This window comes from Cololabis saira, chromosome 1 (assembly GCF_033807715.1).
Source record: "Cololabis saira isolate AMF1-May2022 chromosome 1, fColSai1.1, whole genome shotgun sequence".
Lineage (NCBI taxonomy): Eukaryota > Metazoa > Chordata > Actinopteri > Beloniformes > Belonidae > Cololabis > Cololabis saira.
The window spans coordinates 46,493,723-46,517,164 of record NC_084587.1 but is presented as its reverse complement, the minus strand read 5'-3'; the positions used below and the strand labels follow the sequence as shown (position 1 = coordinate 46,517,164).

At 46.1% G+C, this 23,442-nt stretch overlaps 1 protein-coding gene across 5 annotated transcripts; it reads right to left on the bottom strand.

Moving 5' to 3' along the window:
* Positions 1 to 5,440: 5,440 nt before the first annotated feature.
* On the bottom strand, positions 5,441 to 16,464 carry elf2b (E74-like factor 2b (ets domain transcription factor)). Of its 5 annotated transcripts, none has more exons than XM_061724599.1 (9): positions 16,277 to 16,464; positions 15,969 to 16,194; positions 12,274 to 12,387; positions 10,714 to 10,893; positions 10,546 to 10,632; positions 9,525 to 9,720; positions 9,037 to 9,441; positions 8,782 to 8,947; positions 5,441 to 6,093 (listed from the first exon to the last, which is right to left on the bottom strand). In XM_061724599.1, exons 1-9 carry the CDS (start codon positions 16,349 to 16,351, stop codon positions 5,533 to 5,535), a joined length of 2,010 nt encoding a protein of 669 aa, XP_061580583.1. In that variant the 5' UTR covers positions 16,352 to 16,464; the 3' UTR covers positions 5,441 to 5,532. The 5 variants fall into 5 exon arrangements, with proteins under 5 accessions (XP_061580583.1, XP_061580591.1, XP_061580599.1 ...); XM_061724607.1 differs by having other exon boundaries at positions 9,525 to 9,717; XM_061724615.1 differs by having other exon boundaries at positions 9,525 to 9,717; positions 15,969 to 16,191.
* Positions 16,465 to 23,442: the final 6,978 nt, after the last annotated feature.

The window sequence follows — 23,442 nt, the reverse complement described above, 5'->3', positions numbered from 1 at the left end:
CTTGGTTTGTTCCTCTGGCTCCGGTTTGTTCACACGACCCGGGACCGGGAGCTGGTTCTGGTTCTGGCTCTGGCTCTGGCTCTGGTCGACCCGCGTAGACCTGGAGGGGAAGGAACATGCAGTTCCTCGACTGCCCACCAGGAGCAGCAGCTAACAGGAGTGGGTCTCCGCTGCCCGCCATGTTAGCTACGAGGACCAAAACCGACAGAATTAAAAATGAAAGCAGGAATATATGTTTAGTTTTTCCTTTTCCTCATACCTGCAGTCCTTATTTTTAAATATCCTTGTCTCCTCCTTCACCTTTACCTTTTCTGCCTCACTATGCAAATGAGGAGGGCGGTCCTTCCGGCTGCAGCTCTGCTATTGGTCAATAAACAGGAAGGAGCAGAGTCTGTTAAAATCAAGAGTTCTTCTCAGAACTCTCTAAAATCTTATTTGAAAGCACTTTTCTATCTCTTACCTTTCGTCATTTGTTGCACCTTACATGTTTCTCTCTTCAGATTGATGTAATTGACACAGCACCAAGGTCTGTAACAGGATGTTCCTCACTCGTCAGTCACTGACTGAGCTCCAGCTCGCTGAACAACTGGACCTGTAATTCATACGTGGCAAGTTCAGCTTCAGGAAAAACCTACTGGGGGTCCCGGTTTACTGTTGTTGCTATGGGAACGTCGACACACGTCTGTGCCACTCGTCTCAGAGGAAACGTTCAGATATCTTCATCTCCACATGTCAGCCACAAGCTGGAGAGCCGAACCACTTCCTCGCCTGACCTGATAATAAAATGATTTCATTACACAACAGTAGTAATCAGTTTCAGTTTAACCCGCCAGCTTTGGAAACTAAATTCCCAAATATGAATTAATGAATGAATTAAGTTTATTCAGTCATGACAACACAAAAACAACACAACACCAAAAAACATTGTGCTGAGGCATTAAAATTTCACACAAAACCAATAATCATGTGTTGAACAATGACTGAAAAGGCTGAAGCAAACTGCTTATAAAAGCCTATACTATATTACCAACTTTCTTTTTGTGGCTACCGACCTCCAGAAAACCAAAAAGAGAATAGAAAAAGCAAAGAAACAACAGAAAAGTAAAGAAACATTAACAGTCAATTGCACTTATAAGCTTCAAAAATAGCTTTACAAACCATTTTCTTAAAAACCAAAAGAGAATGACATGTTTTTAAATGTATGTTGGCATCATTCCAGAATTTAACTCCAGTAACGGAGACACATCTCCTTTTCATACCTTTTTTAGCTTTTTGTACAGTGAAATTGCAGACACCTCTAAGATTATAACGAGTCTCCTGAATTGAAAAGAACCTCTGTATTGAGTCAGGGAGCATTTTTGATTTTGCTCTCAACATAATTTGCATGATTTTATAATAAAACAAATCATAAAATGTAATAACATGAGAATTTAGAAAAAGTGGCTCTGTGTGAGTGTAGTAATCAACCTTATTGATGATACGTATGGCTCGTTTTTAAAGTTTTATTATTGAATTTAAGGTGGTTTTAAAGGTGGATCCCCACAATTCCACACAGTAGGATAAATAGGGAACAATCAATGAGTAGTAGCTCAAATGCAAGGCAATATCAGTTTGTTTCAGTGCTGTTTCACAATGTTTTACCTCAAAACCTTAAAATTCAAGAAACTACGTTTTGAGGAAGTTCAGATTTCCTGAGGAACAGTGAAGTGGCGTCGACACAAATGCACAGATCATTAAACTCTTATCACAGATGATCTGTGGTCTATCACGTGAGCCACAAATCACGTTACTGACTTACCAAAACAACAACACATGGACAGCTGTAGTGGTAAACATGTAGAGGGGACTTGAAAACCATCTTTTAGGTTGTCAGTATGGGAGCAATTCATCTTCCCTGTCGGTGATGGTTCTGATCAAATCCACACATTGTTACATCTCTTGGGAGGTACAAAATATGTTATATGTGTTCAAGGTATTTATATTTAAAGGATGCCGGTCGAAACAAACATGGAATCCTCACCAACATGACAGTAGGGGTGAGGAGACGGAGGCTTTTATCAGCCGCTCCAGAAGCAGCAGGTGAGCAACATCAGCAAGTATTTGAGTCAGCCGCCACACCCAGAGAACCAGGAACCACAAGGAAAGCAGCGTAAAAACAGGGCTCACCACAGAACGTGTCAGTATGTGTGTTATACAGGAAACACATATTTGGATACACATACATAAAGTGTTAAAAAAAAAAATAAAATCTTAGCATAATTGAAATGCTTTTACAAGTTTGAATCAAGACTTCCTCTCCTAAACACCCTCTTTCTTTTTTTTTTTACTGCGGCAGTAAGTTGGGCTTTCACCACCTTATAGTTATTGTGGATTTTTCTCCAGAGTATATACAAAGTACATTAAAGAAAAAAAAAGAAGTTTCTGAAGATCTGGGACAGTATTTGCTTCAAGCCCCCTTTTTCCTGCATGTTTGGTGTCTAACGGTGACTTTATAAATAATGCCATCCCTCCATATTCTAGGGATTAACCGGGGTGGGGTCATGGGGGGGTTTCCTACGCAGGAAAACAGACTTTCTTCTCCTCGGCTACCTTGTCCAGTTCAACTGGGGGGTTCCACAGCGTTTCCAGGTCAGACAAGAGACAAAGTACCACTAGCATCTCCTGGTTCTTCCCCGGGGTCTCCTCCCAGTGGGATGATGTGCTTCCTCACCCACCTCATCTGGCTCCTCTCAATGCCCTTATCTCTAAGGGTGAGATAAGGTTAGTACGACCCATTAGTTGTTTCCTGTCCCCCTTCTTAAGAGGGGGACCCCCCAGTTTGCCAATCCAGAGGCGCAGTATGTCACAATGAGACACGTATGACCATGACCATCATCATCCTGTGTTGTTGATGGGAGAAAATCCTAATTACCAAATATCCTGAAAAACCACCTCCTGGAAGCATAAAAACATTAATGCATCAGTACTGTTTCCATTAGAAATATTAAATGAGAGAAATTAAAATTAGAGAAATTAAAAAGTACCCCCCACCCCACCCCACCCAGAGAAACCATTTAATCTTTTTTCTTATATTTGCAATAAAAACATAAAGTCATGGGTCCTATTGTCCACTTCACCATCTGCTGCAGACGAGTGTTTCACTAACACTCCAGCTCGGTCTGCAATGTTTGGGTTCACACTTTAAATGAGTTACGTCTCTTGTATGGAGGTAGATTTCTGTCTTAATTATTCAATCAAAAAAAAAAAGATTGCTTCAACCAAAAAAAATCACTTCAATAAAAAATCTTTTTCAATCAAAGGAAAAAAAGTGTTTGAATGAAAAAAAATATTTGAGACCCAAAAGAATTGCATTTGAACACTTTTTTGGATTAAAAATGTTTTCTTTTCTGATTGAAGTGAAATTCTTTTATTGAAAATATATTTTTTGATTGAATAATTAAGACATTAATCTACCTCCATATTCTTGGAGATAAGGATTTCTTTGAAAGAGGGGATTATGATGAGCATCCTGAAGTCTTCTACTTAAAGTAGATCCACCACCTGCTTTTTTGGACAGCCATATTTTTCACAAATGTCTTTGAAAGTTGTCTTGTGGATTTTCTTCATCCTTGGGTGATATGAAAATCTTCTCCTTTAACTTGAGTCCATATTTTTTGTAAAAGCCAGTTACGGATTGCTTGAAATTCTGCATGGCAGCTGTGATATTTTAACGGCTCGCTCTATAAGGGCCTCGAAAACTGAGCTTGCAGCAACTTTGCGACTGTCCAGTTCCTCTTCTTCCTCCCATGTGAAGGTGTCTGAGGAATCATCTGACTGGTTGACATGAGGACGTCTCTTCAAGGTCAAAGTCTTCCTTAGGTGTGATTAATGGTGATTCTCACTAGCTGGAAAATGTGTCCTAAGTGTAGTAGTTTGTCCAGATTCACGAGTACTGAATCTTCCACAGATGTCAGTCGTACCTCAGCTGCAGACGTCTCTATGACGACTGTCTGCGTTTTAGAAAACACTGTGGAAATACAATGAGTGAAGACGTTCTTTATCCTTTTCATCAGTTCTTCTGCTTTCTCTTTAACTACTCCAGCAGTTCTGTTGGTGTCCACAGCTGCGTTACGGGACTGTAGCTGAAGTTTGCATATCATCTGTATGAATTGTATTATATCAACTGCATCATCAGAACTGGGGTTGGTGATCTGATCGACCAAACGTGCAGCAGGTTCTGACGACTGAAGGGAAGATGTACCTCTCTCCTCCACATGTTTGATTAACGTCTTGATCATGGGATCTCTGGCCGGAGCTCTTTTGTAATAGCTTTGATCCTCTCCTTTGATCAGACTAACCTAATGGAATATTATTCCAAAACTGCAGCTATTATGTGAACCCTCAGGTCCCATTTAAGCTAGGCTAGGGGCAGTACTTGATGCTGCATGACCGGTTCACGAGCACGCGGGTGCAGACATGAACACATGGAGAAAGGGATGAAGTTCAGATGAAAAAAGCTTCCCATTCTTTATATTTCAGTAAAATCTACTTTAATACACTTTGAAACAAGAGTACAACAAAATAGAATATACTTCAAATGTTAAATATACAAACAGTTCAGTCTGAACAGACAATCTTCCCTATCGTCACAAAATAAGATGAAATGTCCAGAGAGCGCCGACGTGGAGAACGCGGCGGTACCGTGACCAGGATCCGTGGGCGGATGATTCCTGCAGCTGTTGGAGCTTAAACCTGGGAAATGTTTGATTTTATTTCATCAGCTGATTCCTGAACCGACCTCACGGAAGTTCCTATTTTCTAGTTTTATTCCCCGCAGACGCTCGTTTCCTCGTGCACCCGACTGCGGGGCTGAACAACAGAGCAAACATCTGTTTAGAAAAAGATAACATGAAATAATCCTCCTCACATTCGCGCCTGAAACCCGGGACGGGTCACGACCCGGGCGGCGGCGGTGGCGTGACGGAGGCAGGAGAACCGACCAAACCCACCGGGGTTCTGAGCTTTAATAATACTGTGCTTGGTATGAAATATAAAACCACAAACTTTTGCTTACCGTTGAGACAAAAATCAGAGAAGTAAATCTAAGGCTGCTCTCCTCACGTGCACGAGTCCGTGTTCACGAGTCCGTATGTACAAGAGTCCGGCGTCGCGCTCGGAGCACCGGCCGTTCGGCCTGCACAGTGATGCAAGTTTATAAAAAAAAACAAGGAAGAAAACTGCTGGTTTCCACGTTGGTGGAGCTGCTTTACACAAAGTTTACATTTGGTTTTTGCCCTTTTTTATTTTTCTTGTAGTGTTGCCGTCTCATTGTTCTAGTTCCTCTCCCGGCGCCGGCGGCCGGCGGGAGGCTGTAGTGATGGACGTTGGTCCCTCTGCGATCCCACCGGGTCAGAGTCTGGTCTCTACTGGGGGAGCTGCCGCGGTTAGCCGGTCTGGCTCCGGGAAGCCTTTGAGTCTCAGACTTCTGCTGGTTATTACGAGTAAAAATGATGTCGGAAATGTACAAACTAACGTTAAGTGGGGGAGGAGGGTTTAACACTCGGGCTCTTCCGTCTTTATGGCGTCTGGCGGTATCAGTCGACCCGCCTGGGCGTCCGCCGCCTCCGTCTGCGCGGCGTGCAGCGTTTTGAGGCTGGGCACCTGCAGGGCCTGGATCTGGACCCCGGCCGCCTTCAGCTTCTCCACCGACACCTCCGTGCCGTTGATGATGCTGCCGATGATGTGGGACTGCGTCACCGCCGCCGGCGTCTGGGTGGCGGCCGTCACCGTGACCACGCCGCCCGTGCCGCCCGCCTGCGACACCACCAGCGTCTGCGGCGGGCCCGCCCCGGGGACGGCCAGCCGCATCACCTGCGTCCCCGAGGCCACGCTGACGGGGGCCAGCGCCCGCACCGTCAGCGGGCCGCCCAGCAGGCTGAGGCCGGCCGGGGACGCCGCCACGCCGGGCTTGCCGGCGCCGCCGCCGGAGGCCTGCAGCTGGCACTGGGCCAGCTGGTGGGCCGGGATGGTGATGATCTTGGCCAGCTGGACCGTGATCTTGTCCCCGTTCTCCGCCGTGGCCGGGACCATCGTGGGAATGGTCTGGATCACCACCTGACCGGGGACACCAGAACCACAGAGTGTTAGCCCAGAACCTCAGGTAAACCCTTTAACATTTCTATTCTGACATCATTTACCTAAACAAAACTACAGAAGAGTATTAGGGCCAGGCAGGAGAAAAATAAAAATAATATTTTAGGAGGAAGTTTTTTTTTTTTTCATTATGCACTTCGAGAAAAAAGTCAAAATGTCGAGAAAAGAGTCAAAATTTCGTGAATGAAGTGAATTGGCTTTACAATATTGATTTGAAACACATATCACACATATGCAGTTGCATAACTTCAGAAACGTACCCTTAACGTTCCACTCCAAGGATGTTAGTTAGTTAGTTAGTTAGTTAGTTACGGCTGCTGCTGCAGAGCTGTCAGTCGCTCTCCTAACTGGATTTGATGGGCCAGAGGAGACATTTCCACTTCATTCACGAAATTGTATTTCAACTTTATTCTCGAAATTTCGACTTTATTCTTGAAATTGTATTTTTGGGCCCCAATACTCTTCCGTACAAAACAAACACCAGTTACTTCTCACGTAGATGTTTGGGGGGGGGGGGGGGGTTTGGATGGTGGTCCTGCTTTGTGACCCAGGTTATACTAAACTGTCCCCAGATGTCCTCACGGTTGTCTAGTGTTGTTTTTTTCAGCCTGTTTCAATTTTAGTTTTAGTCTAGTCTTTTAGTCTAGCTAGCTATCATTTTAGTTTTTATTAGTTTTAGTCACGTTCATTCTCCTTTTAGTCGTGTCAAGTTTTAGTCGACTAAAACTCTGAGCATTTTAGTCTAGTTTTAGTCAGAATTGTCCAGGACCATTTTAGTCTAGTTTTAGTCAAAGATTGTATTTGGCCAAACCCATTTTGCAATTCTAACAAGGTTATCTCATTATTATATTATTGTTACCTTATAGACTCAAGAATACATTCATTCCAGATACACAAGACTCTAATTAGAGTTTACAACATATTTATTTTTCCGCATTTCTTCCCATCTTTTTCTTTTCCGACGACACATTGGGTTTTCTTTTCCACGTTTATGTAGGAAAGTGTATCCAAAGATGGATCTTCTTCTTCTTCTCCAGCCCCAGAGCAGATCCCCGTGTTTCTCTATGTAACTTTGTTTTTAATTGACGTTAACTAGAGCTCTGCGTTAACGGCATCAGCCTCTAACTCTGCAGCTGCATCTTCTGGATCTGATTCCCTGGTTTTGGTCTATAAAAATGAAGACACATTTTAGCAGAGTTTTTATTTTGTATTCTACATTTTAGTCTTGTTGTTATTCGTCTACGATATTGCATTATATATTTAATTAGCATTATTGTCACATGACCAGCATTTTGGCCTCGTTTTCCTCAGGTGATAAAGCTTTGTTGAAAGCAGCTTTACGGTTGTCTCTAGATTACTTTGGCATAATCTAGACTCAATCAACTGAACCGCCCCTAGTCCGACCCAAATCCCATCCCGGGTACGGGGTCTTTTTACTCTCCAAACGTGGCATTAAGGCAGAACAACTCCAGCTTGATCTCATCTGTGCTCCAGAAGTCTGGCGGTTTGTTCAGATGCCGTTTACGGACCTCAGTTGGACCTCCATGTTCCTTTTAGACAGAAGACACGTTTCCCTGGCAGCATAAACTCCCTACTGTGCCGTTATGGACTTAAACATCTGCTCCGTGAAGTCTGTAGGCTTTGAGATACAGCTCTTGCACACTTTGACCCTGTACATTTGCAGGAACTTCTGTTGGCGTCTTGAATAGTTTCTGCTCGTCAACAATCTCACAGCAGAACTGTAACTCCTCCCTGTTTGGAAATGATTTTATAACTCTTTCCAGACTTCAGCTGCTTGTCTGAAAACATTGCAGACGCCTTTCCCCTTTCCCTGTTTACACACGCCTAAAAGCTCCAAGACAGAAATCTGCCTAAAGGTCTGCTTTAATCAACATTATTAAGAACTTGCTCACGATCAGTTCACCAGGAGCTGAGAACCAGTGACCACGTAGCTTCCTTGACCGACAGTCACGGTGTACTTAGTACTGCCCACACCTTTTGTTTGGGGGATTTCTAGCCACGTTTATTTACGCCACATTAAAAATCAAGAGTGTTTTGGAAGGAGATACAGATGCATGGGGAAAATATATTTAATGTGACCATGCCATTGAATTGTGAAACGTTATTTTTGGGAGACATAATGTTCGAAACATGGAATGTGAAAGACAAAAAACTGCTGACCATACTCTTGGCAGCCAGTAAGAAATGTGTTACAAGGAAATGGTTAAAAGTAGAACCCCCCACTATCGACGACTGGATTGGGATCATCTACGAGATCTATGTTATGGAGAAGATCTCTGCCTCCCTCAAGGTTGAGAAAGAAAACTTTTATAGGATCTGGTCCAAATGGACTGAGTATGTGAAACCAATCACACCTGATTTCATGTGAACTATTTTTTATGTGATGTAATGATTGTAAACATGGGTGCGCTTCCTGTTTTTTTTTATTTTATTTTTCTGTTATTGTTTCTGATTACTGTTCATAAAAAAATGCTTAGAGGACAGTAGGGACAAAATCATTTAAGTTAAAGATTGAATGTAAAAACGTGTGAGATGGAATACTGCTGTTCTAAATAAAAAAATAAAAAAAAATCAAGAGTAGCCTCACACTTCTGCACATAAGTAACAGTAAAGTGCACGCGGGCCTACCTTCTGCTGGGAGTTGGCGGCGCTGATGGCTGAGGTGTTGGTGAGCAGCGTGGCGGCGCCGGCCGGCCCCGTCGTTCCGGCCTGCTGCTGCATGGTGACGGTGGGGATCTTCTGACCCAGCGAGGTCGTCATGACGACAGGAACCTGCATAGCCACCCGCACCGTCCTGCAGACGAGAGGGGAGAGGAAGCGGTCAGAAATCAGCGCTCCCCGGCAGGGCGACCGCGTGCGTCTACGGGGGCGCGGTTCTCCAACCTGGGCGGGCCGGCGGCGTTCTGGATCATCGTCTGCGACGGCTGGTTCTGGCTGCCGTCCGGCATGGCGGACAGCGTCAGGATCTTGGGCGGCGCCGCCGTCACCACCGGCCGGCTCACGGCCACCGCCGTGCCGCCCGTGGCGGCCGGAGCCTGGACCAGGCCGGCTCTGTTGCCCCCCCGCAGGATGTTGGGCTTCTTGGAGCAGGACAGCTCGCTGGCCTGCAGGAACATGTCCGCCGGCGGCAGCACGCGCTCGTACGAGGCCGCGCCGTCCGAGCCCATCAGCTCGTCCGGCATGTCCGTCTTGTCGTCGATGATGATGATGTTCTTGGGCATCTCCTTGAACTGGTAGACCAGCCGCTGGCCCTCCACCTTGGCCAGGATGCCGCGCTGGTAGTAATACCTGGGGAGCCGTGAGACATCGGGGGGTTAAAACGGAGCTTCGGAGGAAAAACGCTTACCGTACGTCAGACACGACCCGGTTACCTGAGCGCCCGTCCCATGGTCTCGTAGTTCATGTCCGGCTTGTTCTTGTGTTTGCCCCAGAGCTTGGACACGGCCTTGGAGTCCACCAGCTTGAAGATGCCCTTCTCCCTCTGGGTCCACTTGATGTAGCGGGGACAGGTGTTCTTGTCCTGGAGCAGGTCCAGCAGGAACTCCCACAGGTAGGTGGTGCTGCCTGCTGGACACACAGGGAAACATGACGCACGCTGACTACGCCTGTGTTGAAAACAAGTACATGTTCCGATTCTAAATCGATTCTCATATTAACTCCTAAAAATCGATTCATACGTCTAAAGATCGATTTTTTATTTCTTTCTTTCTTTTTTTCATCATAACATTACAACTTTTATTTTTTTGTTTATCCCCAAAAAAGGAATGTTTTGTTGGACGAGAATAACTGGTGCCATGTGTTTGCCTTTAAATATGTTTAAAGGTACGAAAAAATAAATAAATTGTCTATATTCCATTACTTTATATACTGTCTTGGGGTTACATTTGCATAAAATGCTAAAAAGCAAATTTTCAAAAATTAAAAAAAAACAAAATAGACCGAAAATTGAAAAAATTAAAACGGAATGTGGGAAAAAATTATACTGATTTCATCCGTCTCTGTTTCTTCCCTGGATCTGTTTGGTAATTCTGACCCACATGATGTTTCTGAAAGCAGTTCTATCAGCATTCTGGGAGGTGATTGGTCCTTACAGCATCATTAGCTGCAATACTTGCTGTTGAATCTCAATATAATACTAGTAGTAATATGTTGCATATCTACACAGTCATATAATTCATGCAACAGCTCAAAAAACAGTTTTAATAACACTAACCCAAATCAATATCGGAATCGAATCAAATCTTGATAATCGATTCTGAATCTTAAGAATCAGAATCAATTTGATTCTTGACATTTGAATGGATCCCCAGCCCTAACCCTAACCTCTCAGCATCAGCTCTGTATTAGAGACACGTCGGCAGCGTCAGCAGAATCACTACCACAGTTTTTTACCTTTTCCTTCTCGTGGTTTCTTCTTGATGCCGAGATCCAGCGAGCCGTTGGCGAGGGTCGACTGATGCGTCTTCGGCTTCCGTCCAGCTGCAGGAAGAGACTTTTTTTAAAGGAAACTGTTGCATACTTTCAAACGACAGTAACCGACCTCCAGCGGTGTTTGCGTACCTCGCCTCTTCCTGATGGGCTCGTTGTCGGGCTCAGACTCTTCCATCAAGGATCCGATCTCGTCGTCTTCCTCGCAGCACTCCACAGTCGAGACCTCCACCTCCGTCTCCGTTATCATCTCGGGCCGCATGGCGGCGTGGAGGAAGACGGGGGTCGAGTCAAACTGAGGCACGAACGCTTCTGGAGGGGAGGAGGGAGTTTGGTTGGTGAGGAATCTAATGTTGCACGTTACTGATGCATCACTGAGGGATTTCTTCAAGAACAGGAGGCGTTTTGTTTATTTTGAAGCTCCTCAATGTGTCAGTACCACTTCTGACCACAAGGGGGCAGCACAGCACAAAACCGTTAGAGAGAAAGAACAAAGTGCACCATAAAGGCTGAATTATGGTTCTCTCCGTAGCCTACGCCGTAGCCTGACCTGCACCTCCCAAAAAATGTAACTACGCGTCGAGGCGACGCAGACCCAGAGGGCTGTGATTGGTTTGCTTGGTAACAACGCATTTCCGGTTCGTGAAGCAGTAGTGACTTTCAGCGCTCTTTTCTTCATGTGTGTGTGTGATTTTTTTTTTTGGGTTGTTTTGGTTTTTTGCACAATAGTTGTTCTTATCTCTTTGATTCACTGTGACCAGAAAAGCCGGACGCTAAACAAAGTATCAACTAGCGGTCAGAAGTGGTACTGCTACACCGTTTGGCTTGAAAATGTTGAGATGTCTCGCACTGAGGTGTAGTTGTATAGTCAGTCATTGTGGTTTCAATTAATTATTTTTTTCCAAAAACAAAGTGTCCCTACGCGCCAGCAGACTCCGACACACGACACAACAACAGTCCTCCGTGCTACAAAGGATTTTAGCCTCGTGTGACGACGGACTGCCAAGTTCTGTGTGTCTGAGACTGAGTGAGACGTTTGAAGGGACGTTGCTAAAGGATGGAAGTAAATCTGGCCTTTAATTCAACACCAACTACCACAACCCCTCTGCTTCCAGAGCTTTTACGGTCATGCATAGTTGGATCTAACCGAGCCTGGACCGGGCGAGCCACTCAAACCCGGATGAAAAAAACAAAAGATGAGCTGTCCTCCTCTAAGAAGAAGTTAGAGGACTTCTAGGAACCACGTACCGCATCTCACCAGTAAATTATGGGGTTTTTTTTCTCCTCTTTTCATTGGCAAAACAAAAAAAGCTCATTTGGGGCAGCAGAGTGCAGCGTATAATCAACAAGGGAGCAGACATGTAACGTTACGGAGGAAAACAAGACGCAGCTTCTTCAGGAAAACAAAAAACATATTTGGGATTTTTCAGGAATATTTAAAGATGAAAAAAAATCCAATGAAATGCTGATGAGCTGAAAACATCAATTAATTTATTTAAAAAAAACTTCTTGTGATTTTTGTGAACAATCATATATATGTATAAAAATTCTCAACATTCTCAGCATGTTTCTTAGGTTGTGCTACAAATGTAAGTCTTGGTCCTATACTTGATCAACCTTGAAAGAAAGATAAACAGAAACATTGGGGGGTAAAAAGGTAAATTAGCAGAGTATTTTGAGTTTGTGCGTTACCTGGACTCCGATCTTCTCGGAGGCTGGAGGGCGAGTCCATGTGGAGCAGAGTCTCTGCAGCCTCGATGGTTTTGTCGGAGCAGTGGATGCTGGTCCCGTGGACAGAAGCCTCCACTGCAACACAAAAAGCACGTCCAACTTTAACATGTTTAGCTCCATCTTTCACTCAGCAGGACCCTCCGTGCTCAGGGACGAGCCACAGGTGCCCCCTAGTGGAGGACCTTTTACCAACACTGGGGGCATTTCCATTCACATCCCAACAATATTTAAGTTCAAGAAACACAGATATTGAGCCAACGCATCAGTCTATCAAACTGCTGCTTCAGCTTTTATTCAAACAGGAGATAGGAGGATTGTTTAGGGTCAACGCAGTGATGCAGGAGGTGAGGGTTTGGGTAAGGAGGTGGGGCTGATCTGCAGGATCACCCTGGACGGTCGTCCACCCCCTCCACTAGAGGAGGAGACAGACTATCCAGTGAATGTTGTGGGGGAGCCGTGGTCTTCTCTGGGACCCTGCGAGGGAACACCGGCTGCTGCTGTCAATCAGCGGTGGGAAACCTGAGCTGTGATTACACGCTGCCCTGTCCATGTTTGGCTCTCTGACCGAGGCAACAGGCAGCACGCAGGGGCAGAGGCGAGGGCTATGTTTAGACCGGCTGCTCATCCGGGCCCCGCGTCAAACTAACACGGGTGCTGGGAGCCGTCACAGCGGAGCTCCTAAAGCCGTCCTTGAAGAGCCGGCAGCTGTGGGGACACATGACCACGCTGACCACAGCTGGGCCGGAGCCACATGTGGAGCCACATGTGCAGCCACATGTGGAGCTAGGGGCTCTCCCCTGTCTTTTTGTAAATATTAATTAATTTTCCTACATGATTGAATAAAAAGTTTCAAAATCAAGAGTAAAATATGACTTTGAAGTAAGGGAAATGTTGGTATATTAACGACAGGCAGCCAGTCTGATGAGAAAGTAGTCCTGCCCGTGATGACTTCCGTGTTTACACTCTTCATCCTTTCCCTCCAGTTCTCTTCCGAGACGCTCACAAATCCCCCTGTCACTCAACCCCCGCCTCGCCTCCCATTGGCTCAAACCAGCCTCCAAGCCCCGCCCCCTCAGAAATCTGGCCGGGCTCCTTGTGACGTTTCAAACCAACCCTCACTCTATTGGACAGCAGGGCGCGTCAATCAAACCCGAGCCCCGCCCACTCGGGTCGAAATACTTTTATTGTGATTTAAAAAAGGAGGTTGAATAAAAAAAAACACACAACTTTAATAACTAAAAAATAAGTGAAAGCGTTAAATGTGCCCGGTTGATGTAGCCGAGGGCCCCGGCGGGGACCGCGGCTCCATCGACGGGGTTTAAATAACTAAAATCTCGTGGCCGGGCCGTCCCACGAGTCCAGCGCAAAATCACAACGGAAACATTATTATTTTTAAAAACATGTGTGATCCCCTGCCCGCGGGGACCGCCGCGGAGAGGGAAAATAAAGCCACATGTCCTTCCGACTCAGACAGCGTGGCAAAGACGCAGGAAAGACAACATCCGCGCACTTCCTGGTTGTGCACGGCGCCGTGCAGCCCGCTACCAGCCCGTTATCCAGCCCGCTATAACCCCGCTATAGCCCCGCCGAGCACGGACAAACCCCGCTCCCGCATGCACCACACCACCCCTGCACGGCCCGGCCCGGGACCGGCCCGGCCCGGCTCGGACCATGCAGGTTCCACCAAGGTGAGCACTTCCTGATTGCCCTCCATTGCTCCGCCGCGGCTGCAGCGCAGCGGTCGAGCCGACAAACCCCGGCCAGACCCGGCCGGATCCCCCCCCAGCCCGCCCCGGGAGGACCCCCAGATACTTTACCGGCTCTGATGAGCAGATCGAGCTGGTTTGCGTGGCCATCATGCTGTAAAGTCGCCATGTTTCCCCCCACTTTGCTGCAGATTCACTGAATTGTATGGGAAGCTGCGGGCTCGTATCACTCCGCCGCCGAAGGAAAATCTCATCGGCTTCAACGAGACGCGTCACGGCCCAAGAGAGGTGTATCCCTCCGCACGCAGACGACACAGGAAATCCTCCCTCCGTTTGCGTAGAGGATACGTCAAATAAAGCTGAATCAAACATACACACTCTGAGCAAAAAGCTACCTTTTTTTGTATCTAGGCAACAAGATAAACATGACAAGACAATGCATCAACCAATCTGTTCAGTGCAGAGAACAATGCAAAGCTTTGTAAAGACAATGTGTAGCTCTTATTCAACCGTGGATTAGAGTAAGGTCACAGAAAAGTAATTTGGTTTGTAATAAAAGTGCACGAGAAATTTCAGAATATATGAAAACCGTTGTTTCATTTTCATGAAAAATACAGGACAACCCTGTTAGAGATGGAAACGTGTCAAAGTTTATCCTTCGTATCAAGTTAGGGAAAGGTCTCAAGCAACGTGTGTGTGAATTTAGGGGCCTCATTAGTGAAAAGGGCTGAAAATCAAATGATCCTGAGAACAACTTGGCCAGAAAAGAAGAAGAAAAGTTTACACCTGCCAGTGAGGTATCTTCCTGCCGGTTATGTGAAGGTTTTGCAGGTCGAGATGCATCCAAAAGCCGTTTGGTGGGAAAAAGCAAGACATTTCTGGAACACTGGGCCCCTTTTATTCATGTAATCGATTAAAAAAAAAAAAAAAAAATCAATCAAAAGCAGAAATCTTTTTGCAGATAAATCGCCACGTGAGGGTTAGGATCAGGGCCGATGGTGGGATTCAGCCCCTGGCGAGGGGCTGAAACAAGTGGAGGAGTTTAAGCATCCTGGGGTCTCTTTCCTTTGTGAGGGGTGGACGGACCAGGAGACGGACAGACAGACAGATCGGGGCATCAGTTACCCTCACGTACGTGGATTAGACTGTGGGAGGAGCCCGAGGCCCCGGAGACGGCCACGACCAGGACCCAGGGACCTGCTGACCACCAAGCTCCCAAAATAACCAGTGTACGGAAATAGGGAAAATGAATGGTTTTAATTAGTTCCAATATGTAAGGTCTTTCACTTCGATGACTGAAGAACAGAAGAGATGTTATCTGATCATTAATAACTTATCCTTTGAATGCATTTGTTGTTATAGCATCTCAACTGTCCAAAAGTATCCACAAGGTGGCAGTACAAGAACACAGACGCTTGTCAGCCTCCAAGCAGCTTTGATAGGCGGGATGACAACTATCACAACAACAACAACCGACATCCAGTGACCATCAAACCACTAAACGACAGAAACAGTTAAGCTCCATTTAGTCCAACCAGACCTCAAAACCAGTTCCACGCGAGCCACAGACACGTTTGCAGCACTGCCTACTTTTATTTTCCAGGATCCAGACCTCAAAAATAACCAGTTTGAGCAGATTTTTTAGTGATCTACTGCTGCATTCCTGCAGAAACACGGCTCACGGCCCGGGTTGGTAACCGCCGCGTGAGTGGGAATGCCAGGTGGAAAGTTGCTGCATAATAAAATCCAGTCCTTGGATCCTTTCATGTGGGCATGAAAGAAAAATGAAAAGCATTCATCCGCCGCTGCCGCTTATACGTGCTGTTTTGTATGGAACCAACGTTTTTATAAGATATTATGTGAATTCTTTCTAAAGAGATCGTGTGCTGCATCCCCAGAGCCGAGAGGGAGATCCCAGTCTACATCTGGTGAAGTAGAAGTATTACTGACCTGGTTCTGCTTCGGTGTCCACCTCCTGCAGGACGTTTGTCTCAACACCACACACCAACACCTGAGTGGAGTAGCTCTCCTCGTCAGCCAGGCGGTGCCCCGGTACCTCCTCCACCAGGACTGCTGGGTCCTCCTCCTCCTCCTCCTCCTCCTCCTCCTCCTCCTCCTCAGCTTCACACTGGCCCTCCACCTCTCCTTCCAGCTCCAGCTCACACTCTCCGTCCTCCTGGGTGAGCGGGGGTGGAGTTTATAATTTACAACAAGGATAGGATGGAAAGAAGAAGGAGGAGGTTTTTTGTGCCACTCACGTGTTGCGGGTCGTCTTCAGCGGTGACGTACTCCACCACGCTCCCCCCCGCGTCCACCAGGACCACCGAGGTCATGACTCCTGCTCCTCAGGGATCAGCATCCAACGATGGCGACTGGCCACTTCTGCTCGTCCCGGTGGCCTTGTTGGCGCGGTGAGCAGTGGCTTCTGGGAAAACAAACAATAGCCTCGATTAAAGTTGCAATATGCAACTTCTGAGAGCTAGCACGATTTGAAAGTGGCGCCTCCTCTAAGCCCCGCCCCCTCCTCCCACTCCCGTCAGCGCTCCGTCCAAAGCCACGCCCCCACAAACTTTGGTGAACGCGCATTTGCAGGAGTCGAGGTTTCCAGGACATTTTGGACAGCAGATTTTCAACAAAAAGTGTTTTAAAATGAAGGCATCTGATTTGTTCTTTCCCTTCCTGCCAAGCCTCTGGTCTTCTGACCAATCCGAGCCATTCGGTGCGCAAATAACTGATTGGTTAGAGTTTTTACAGGATTACAGCTTTCAGAGAGGATTGATTTTTTTCTGGCTACTCTCAGGATGGAAGGACCATTTAAACCCAGTATAACAATAAATGTTTTTGAATACGATTGCAATTAATACCTTTAACGCCACTTAGACATAGTAAAGTCCACACATCGATGACTGCTATAACATTTTTAAATTCAATAGCAGTTGGGATGCTGTGTGAAATGTAAATTAAAACATAATACAGCAATTTGCAACTTTATTCCCAGTAGAAGAGGAAACGGGAGCATTTAAGTGAGATATACATCAACTCATTGTGAATTTGTTAGCAGCAACGCGTCCAAAACCGTTGAGACAGGAGCGACAGACGGTAGTAAAAGAAAAACATCTGGAAAGACATCCAGCAACAAATTAGGTCCATTACAAACGGGTAAGGGGCAGGGCTGCCATGGAAACAGAGGAGATTCCTGGGCACGTGGGTGAAAGACGAAGTTCTGGAGCGGCGGATCTGGGTCTGCAGGACTAAGAAGAGACATCTGAGTGCCTGAAAAATTAGTCTTACAGTTCACGGTGTTGCCCACAAATGCAGGTTTTTGATCTCCATCATGCAAAGCAGTAACCGCATGTGAAGATGATCCAGCTGTTCTCTTTGGGCCAAGGCAGCGTGAAAGGGTGTCCCGGTGGTTCTGGGTGGGAATCCCCGGGAAGACCCGGCACTTTTCAGCAATACGATGCAACCACACGGCTTTATGCCAGAAGAGCAGGACCGGCCTGGCTGCACAAGACGAGGATGGGACTACATTCCTCAAAACAGTTGCATCCTGTCTACGTCGGGATTGTGGGTGTAAAAGAAGATGAAGAATCCTCCTCCACGTGTCCCGACCGGAGACCGAGATCTCATCTCATCGCTTTCTGCACTTCCCCTCTGGCTTTGGCCGTCTGGACACGCCTGTCTGCTGTTACAGGAAGAAATGTTGCCGACAGCAACCACACACACACACACACACACACACGTCCGGTGGGGTGGGGGATCAGCCCAGCATGGACTGGAGCCATGGCAACAGTTGCTAGGAACCACAAAGCTTTCGGTTCCTGTTCTGGTCAGCGGGACAACCACTGATCAGAGCTGAAAGTGAGTATTTAATCTGCCGCTACGTTGAATCTGACTCGGGCCACGTTTTGCTTCATCATGATCTGAGCAGCAGTCGTATCTGGAATAGTTCAAACTCTACATTAGAAATAATAACAGTTAGAAAATAAAACATCAGTTAATATGATCATCATTTTCAAAATATGCATTACTTTTCTTTTGTATTGTTGTTGAAGTTTAGAAAATTGATTAAAATGCATGTTGTTGTATTTTAACTACTCTAACCCTAACATGCACATTTATCTCTTTACACCAAAGAAACTAGATTTTATCTAGCTCACAGCTGAAATAAACAGATATCCATTATGAGACCCCCCCCCCCACACACATCCTTGGATGTTTAATTGGACCGGCACCAGACCAAAGTTCCTGCGTAGTTTCATGATTCAAGATCTAGTTTTCTGTGCAGGTGTTGCTGATCGTTTATGTTTGACATTCCTGGGTGTAAATCCCACTTCCATCAGCTGACTTTGTGTCCTCTTTAGAGGGCAGCACATCGTCCTTTCCGTCAGTCACCCGACGACCGGCAGACTGCTGCGGCTACTAATGCTGATCAGCCGACATTTGAAACTTCCTGAGCAAACGGTGACATTTTCATTTATGCCTCAAACTCCTGGATATAAAAAGCTCACCCAGCTATCCCTCCTAGGACGCTGAAGCGATACCTCTGTCTCACAGGGACTGGAAACTGGTCCCAGTGAGGTCAGCGACGACACCAGAACTGGTCCTCATGAAGTAACAAGAGCATTTACACACAACAGCATAGAAAGCTCGTTGGTCAAAAGGCCTTGTTACGACCCGGACTCGGCTAGCATCGCATGAGATTGGAGCTGAGGTGTTTTATTTACAAGACCGGGCGGTGACAGGTGGAGACAGGAGCACTTTGATCACAACATTCACACTTGTCTTTGTTGCTCATTAATCGTGAGTCGATGATCCCTAACGAGAGTTATTTCCTCTGTGATGTCATCATTAGTGGCCTGTGTGGTCTTCAGATAAGCAGACATGAGGATATAGGAGGCCGTAGGTAGTTTACATGCAAGCCTGAGATGCTCAAACTCATTATCAGAGCGATCTGCAACAAAGATAATAACCAATAACTGAGCAAAACAATTCTTTTCATATCATCAATTTGTGCAAAAAAAACATTTGTACAAATTGTTTGGACTCAACTTCCTTCTTTCCCAGTTCACGTTGCTCACCCACTGCTCAAAGGTAATCCTACGCTAAATTATTCAAAACCAATCACGGAGAGCAACCCATCCTGACTGGAAACACTTCCAGTGCCTCAGCGTTTCCCGTGCAAATGCACGTTTCAAACACCCCAAACAAAACACAACATCCACACATGGACCGGGACAACGCCAGCGACTTGGATCCACCGCAACAGCCTTAAACACGGAGCCCAGCTGAACGTCGGGCATGCTCAGTACATAATGGATGAGCCGCTGCATGCTGGTCTGCTGCTGCTGCCGACACCAACACGCCTTCAGCTCAGATGGAAATGCTCTGCTCAATTATTCAGCAGTTACGGCAGCGCTGATCGACTGAAACCCTTCATGCCGTCTTGCAAGGCACACTCGTGCAGGTTTCTAGGAGTCTCCATCACCATGTGATGCCTTTACAGCAGGGCTATTCAATTGGCGGCCCGCGGGCCACATGCGGCCCGCCAGGAGCTTTTATGTGGCCCCTGGTCATATCTCAAAAAAAATATTTGTTTGTTGAAAAAAAAAAAAAAAATAATTTTTTTTTATAATATTTTTATAACTGGCTACTATGGACTAAAATGGTTGTGCCCAATGCTTAATATAATATTCAAATAAGGAAATCTTGGTGGAAAGTGGTGCTTTGTCATTATGGCGTGTTTTATTAAAAGTAGGTCAATATCAATTTCATTAAGTTTGCACAATGCATGGTTTCAAAATGAACTTGCATTTAAAATAATATTTCTTTATCTGAATATTATATTTAACTCACAATTACTAAATCTGGAGACAATTAATACATAATACATATGTAAACTTAGATCTATTCAAATGTATAATACAAATGTATTATATTTACATAAGTCTTCGTCTTTGAGTGCAAAATACATTTTGAAAACCCCCACATTTTCAAATTGTGCGGCCCTCTCCATACAGTCCTTTTGCAGATGTGGCCCCCGGCCGAATCTAATTGAATACCCCTGCTTTACAGGGTAGTCGTCTGTTCTCAGGCCATGCAGAGACAAACAGGGGGGGCTTCAGGGTTTAACAGACTAAATCTAAGACGCTCATTTCTAGTCATTACCATAAGAAAGTATAAAGGAACCTTGTATGACCCATGAACTGGGAGTCCTGGTACCTGGACGGACCTTCCTCTCCTAGGAGGTGGGCGTGCACCTCCCACTGTGTTATTTATTTCCTTCATACCTTCAAATGCAGAAAAAAGGCATCTTATTTCAGTGATTGGCTGATTTCATAATGAAAAAGCTTGTTTCAAAGGTAACTGGAAAATTAATGCCAATTTTCTCTTACGCCAAACTTCTAATTGCAACATTTCTGATAGATAGTGCAATATAGTGAAATATATTTAAATATATAATTTCAGCTCATAATTCACTAAATAATCACAAATAATAAACTTAAATTCTGATAAAACAGCAAGCAATATTTTTGAGCATTCCTTATTTACACAAGCTCCACGAGTGGTCGTGGCAGGAGGAGGTTTTGTTGACACCAAAGAAAAGTCCATTTTCACAAATGCTGAATCGTGTAAATTGGGGCTCTGCAAAGAGATTACCCACAAATCAAATCTGCTCTCTTTGCTTCCATCAATCAAAATGATGCGTGACCATCCCACAAAACTGCTGTGAGATGACCTTTGACCACCAGGTCATGTTCGTCAGCTTTTTGTATCAACGATTCCCAATGTAGTCTTTTTTACATATAAGTTCAAAATGCTCCAAATCTGTTGGTCTTTAGTGGTTCTAACCAAGTTCTGAGTTTGGGTTTTGCGTACTGTACCTTTGAAACAGGCGAGACAGTTAACGTTGTGCTGGTCTTTGTAGTTCTACTGCAGAAAACCACACCTGAACCCTGGAGTTCTGCAGCTATAACATTATTTACTTTCTTAAGCAAAAATTCAGGGAATTGCGGGGATACATGAGGATGACGCTCAGAGAAATTATGACAATTTTAAAGCAGGACGAAGGAACCTTTTCAGTTTTTACATCAGAGGCTCCCCCTACAGGCTTGGAGGTGTCCAAACCTCTTGTCTGGTTCCTTGCTTCATTACTCCATCACCGCAGAGCGGCTTTCATCCCTTTCCTGAGCCGTGACGTCCACTGTAGCTCTGTGAGGTTCTCAGTGTTACTGATGTGTGACGTGGAGCCGCAAACAGATTAGCGGTGGTTCTGAGAGTTACCTTGGTGGAGACAGCTAGACGACAACATTTCCTAAAAGTATTCAAATATCTCTTCAGACAAAACTCACCCTATGCTGCAGTTCTACTTCTCACCACATGGGGCCAACATATCGCAGGACACACACGAAGTTCGTCTCTCGTGGGACAAAGTGCTGGGGAGTCCCCACTAGGGCTGTGCGATTAATCGATTTTAAATCTAAATCGGATGTATTAATCACAATCGATGTTTGCATTACAGACAGAGCCCGTCTAGTCATCTTTGTTTGGTCAAGAAAATTGTAAATGTTGTCACTTTACTAAACTCAAGGAGGATTTACAGTATCTTTCAATTGCACTTCATTCCCAATAGGGAAATTTGTTTGCAATTTTTCTTTAAAAATAAAGAAAAAAATATTTGAAACAATTTATTCCATTGTCTTTTGTAGTTTTACCAAAAAAATCAAAATCAAAATCGAAAATCGGGTTTTCAGAGAAAAAAATCAGGATTTTATTTTTGTCCAAAATCGCCCAGCCCTAGTCCCCACCCATTAGCACAGCGTCGTCCCTGACTCTTGTAAACACAGCAGATGTTTATTTTTTAACTTTTTAAGACCCCCCAGATACCCCGGAGCAGCCAGCTCCCTTCAGATTTTACCTCCTCCATTCCTTCGTTGCCTTTAGGCTTTAACTAAGACATTTAGACGCACTGGTCGCAAACTTAGACTTGCATTGCAGGTACATCGACCGCCATCGCTTGAATCTCATTAACTATGTCCAAAAGTCTTGGGGAGCCGATCAAATCAGTCTGCCCTTGTAGAGAGACTTAACAAGATGACCGCAGAGCAGAGACGTAATCTGGACGTAAACGGTGTAGACGGCTGCAGCTGAGGAATTAGCGGCCATTTGAGTCGGCTTTGGCACCGACAGTAAAACTCTTATCTCTGAAAATCAAGCAAAAGCCGGCGCTCGAGTCGTTCCTCTGCAAGGTCGACTTATTTGGCGTTTCGAAGACATGCTGCAGCGAAAGTTTGATTTACTCCTCCACAGCTCACTCTCACGTTGACTTGTTTCCGCCGCTCTGATCGGTCGTAGCGATGACTAGCGGCAACCACCGGTCCTGTGCGTCGTCTGCAGGCCCTCCATCTTTCTGGATCTCTGATCCACCACCGCCTCGGCCTCCCACCGCTGCATGCTGCGGCGGGTGTCGTTATGAAGCAAGCTCAGGCGGGGCTGGAAATTGTGACACAAGAGTTTTTGTAACATCTCCAGCTCATGAAAAGTCAGGTTTGGAAAAGAACGAGGGAGTCTAAGATGAAGAGTGACTCAGAGTCCTGCATGTGCCACATGTTGAGTGAACAAGCGAAACAACTGTGCCATGAATGTAACATGAAGCAAGTATGCTGCAGGAAGGTTTCCAGAGTGAAGTGCATGCGCAGACGGACCAGACTCCCTCCAGGTCTGCCGGGAGCTGAGCCGGCTGCATTCGCTCAAACGGGTAGGACCGGACCTGCGAGGCGGCCAGGACACGTGGCTGCCTTGTTGCTTCACACCTCACACACCTGCCTGATCACATTACAGCATTTCCTGAGTAAGCACGACCCCCCCCCTGTCTGCTCGCGGCTCGCCACTCGTCACGTTCGCCCCCCCAGGAGCAGAAATCATCAGCACCACCCTGGATTCTCAGCTGGGAATGTGTGGAACGCAGTCTTCCCATGATCACCGGGGGGGAGGCAGAGACGCAGCTCGCTCCGAGAGCAAACGCTCCCATTCCTGCCGACTCAGGCTGAAGCTTTCACCAGATACAGCTGAGTCACTCTATGTTGTCTGGAAGAGGTGACCCATCGAAAACACGGGTAACAAACACGTCTAAACTTGCCTTGCCGCGGCGAGCTCGATCCCCAAAGAAACCTTGCATTTTCCCTCGTCTTGGAGGAGACTCGGGGGACGGATGCAGTGCTTTCTCTCGCTGTGGCTCCTGAAACTCTGGAGCAGCGGCGTCCTCGCTTCCGTTGGTCTGAGTCCAGCTCCCACGCCTCCTCCCTCATCCAGCCGGCCGCCTGCGCTCGCCGCCTGCATGCTCCCTCGCTCGCTCGCTCGCAGCCCGCCCGCCTCGTCCCCGGGTGGAAGGAACCTCTAAGAACGACTCAGCACTTCTCAGACC

Coding starts and splice junctions, on each gene's coding strand:
- elf2b (XM_061724599.1), bottom strand. CDS start 16,351: ATGACCTCGGTGGTCCTGGTGGACGCGGGGGGGAGCGTGGTGGAGTAC. Junction 10,894..12,273: donor CCGAGAAGATCGGAGTCCAG/GTAACGCACAAA, acceptor CCTCCCCTCCAG/AAGCGTTCGTGCCTCAGTTT. Junction 9,442..9,524: donor ACCATGGGACGGGCGCTCAG/GTAACCGGGTCG, acceptor ACGGCTCCCCAG/GTATTACTACCAGCGCGGCA.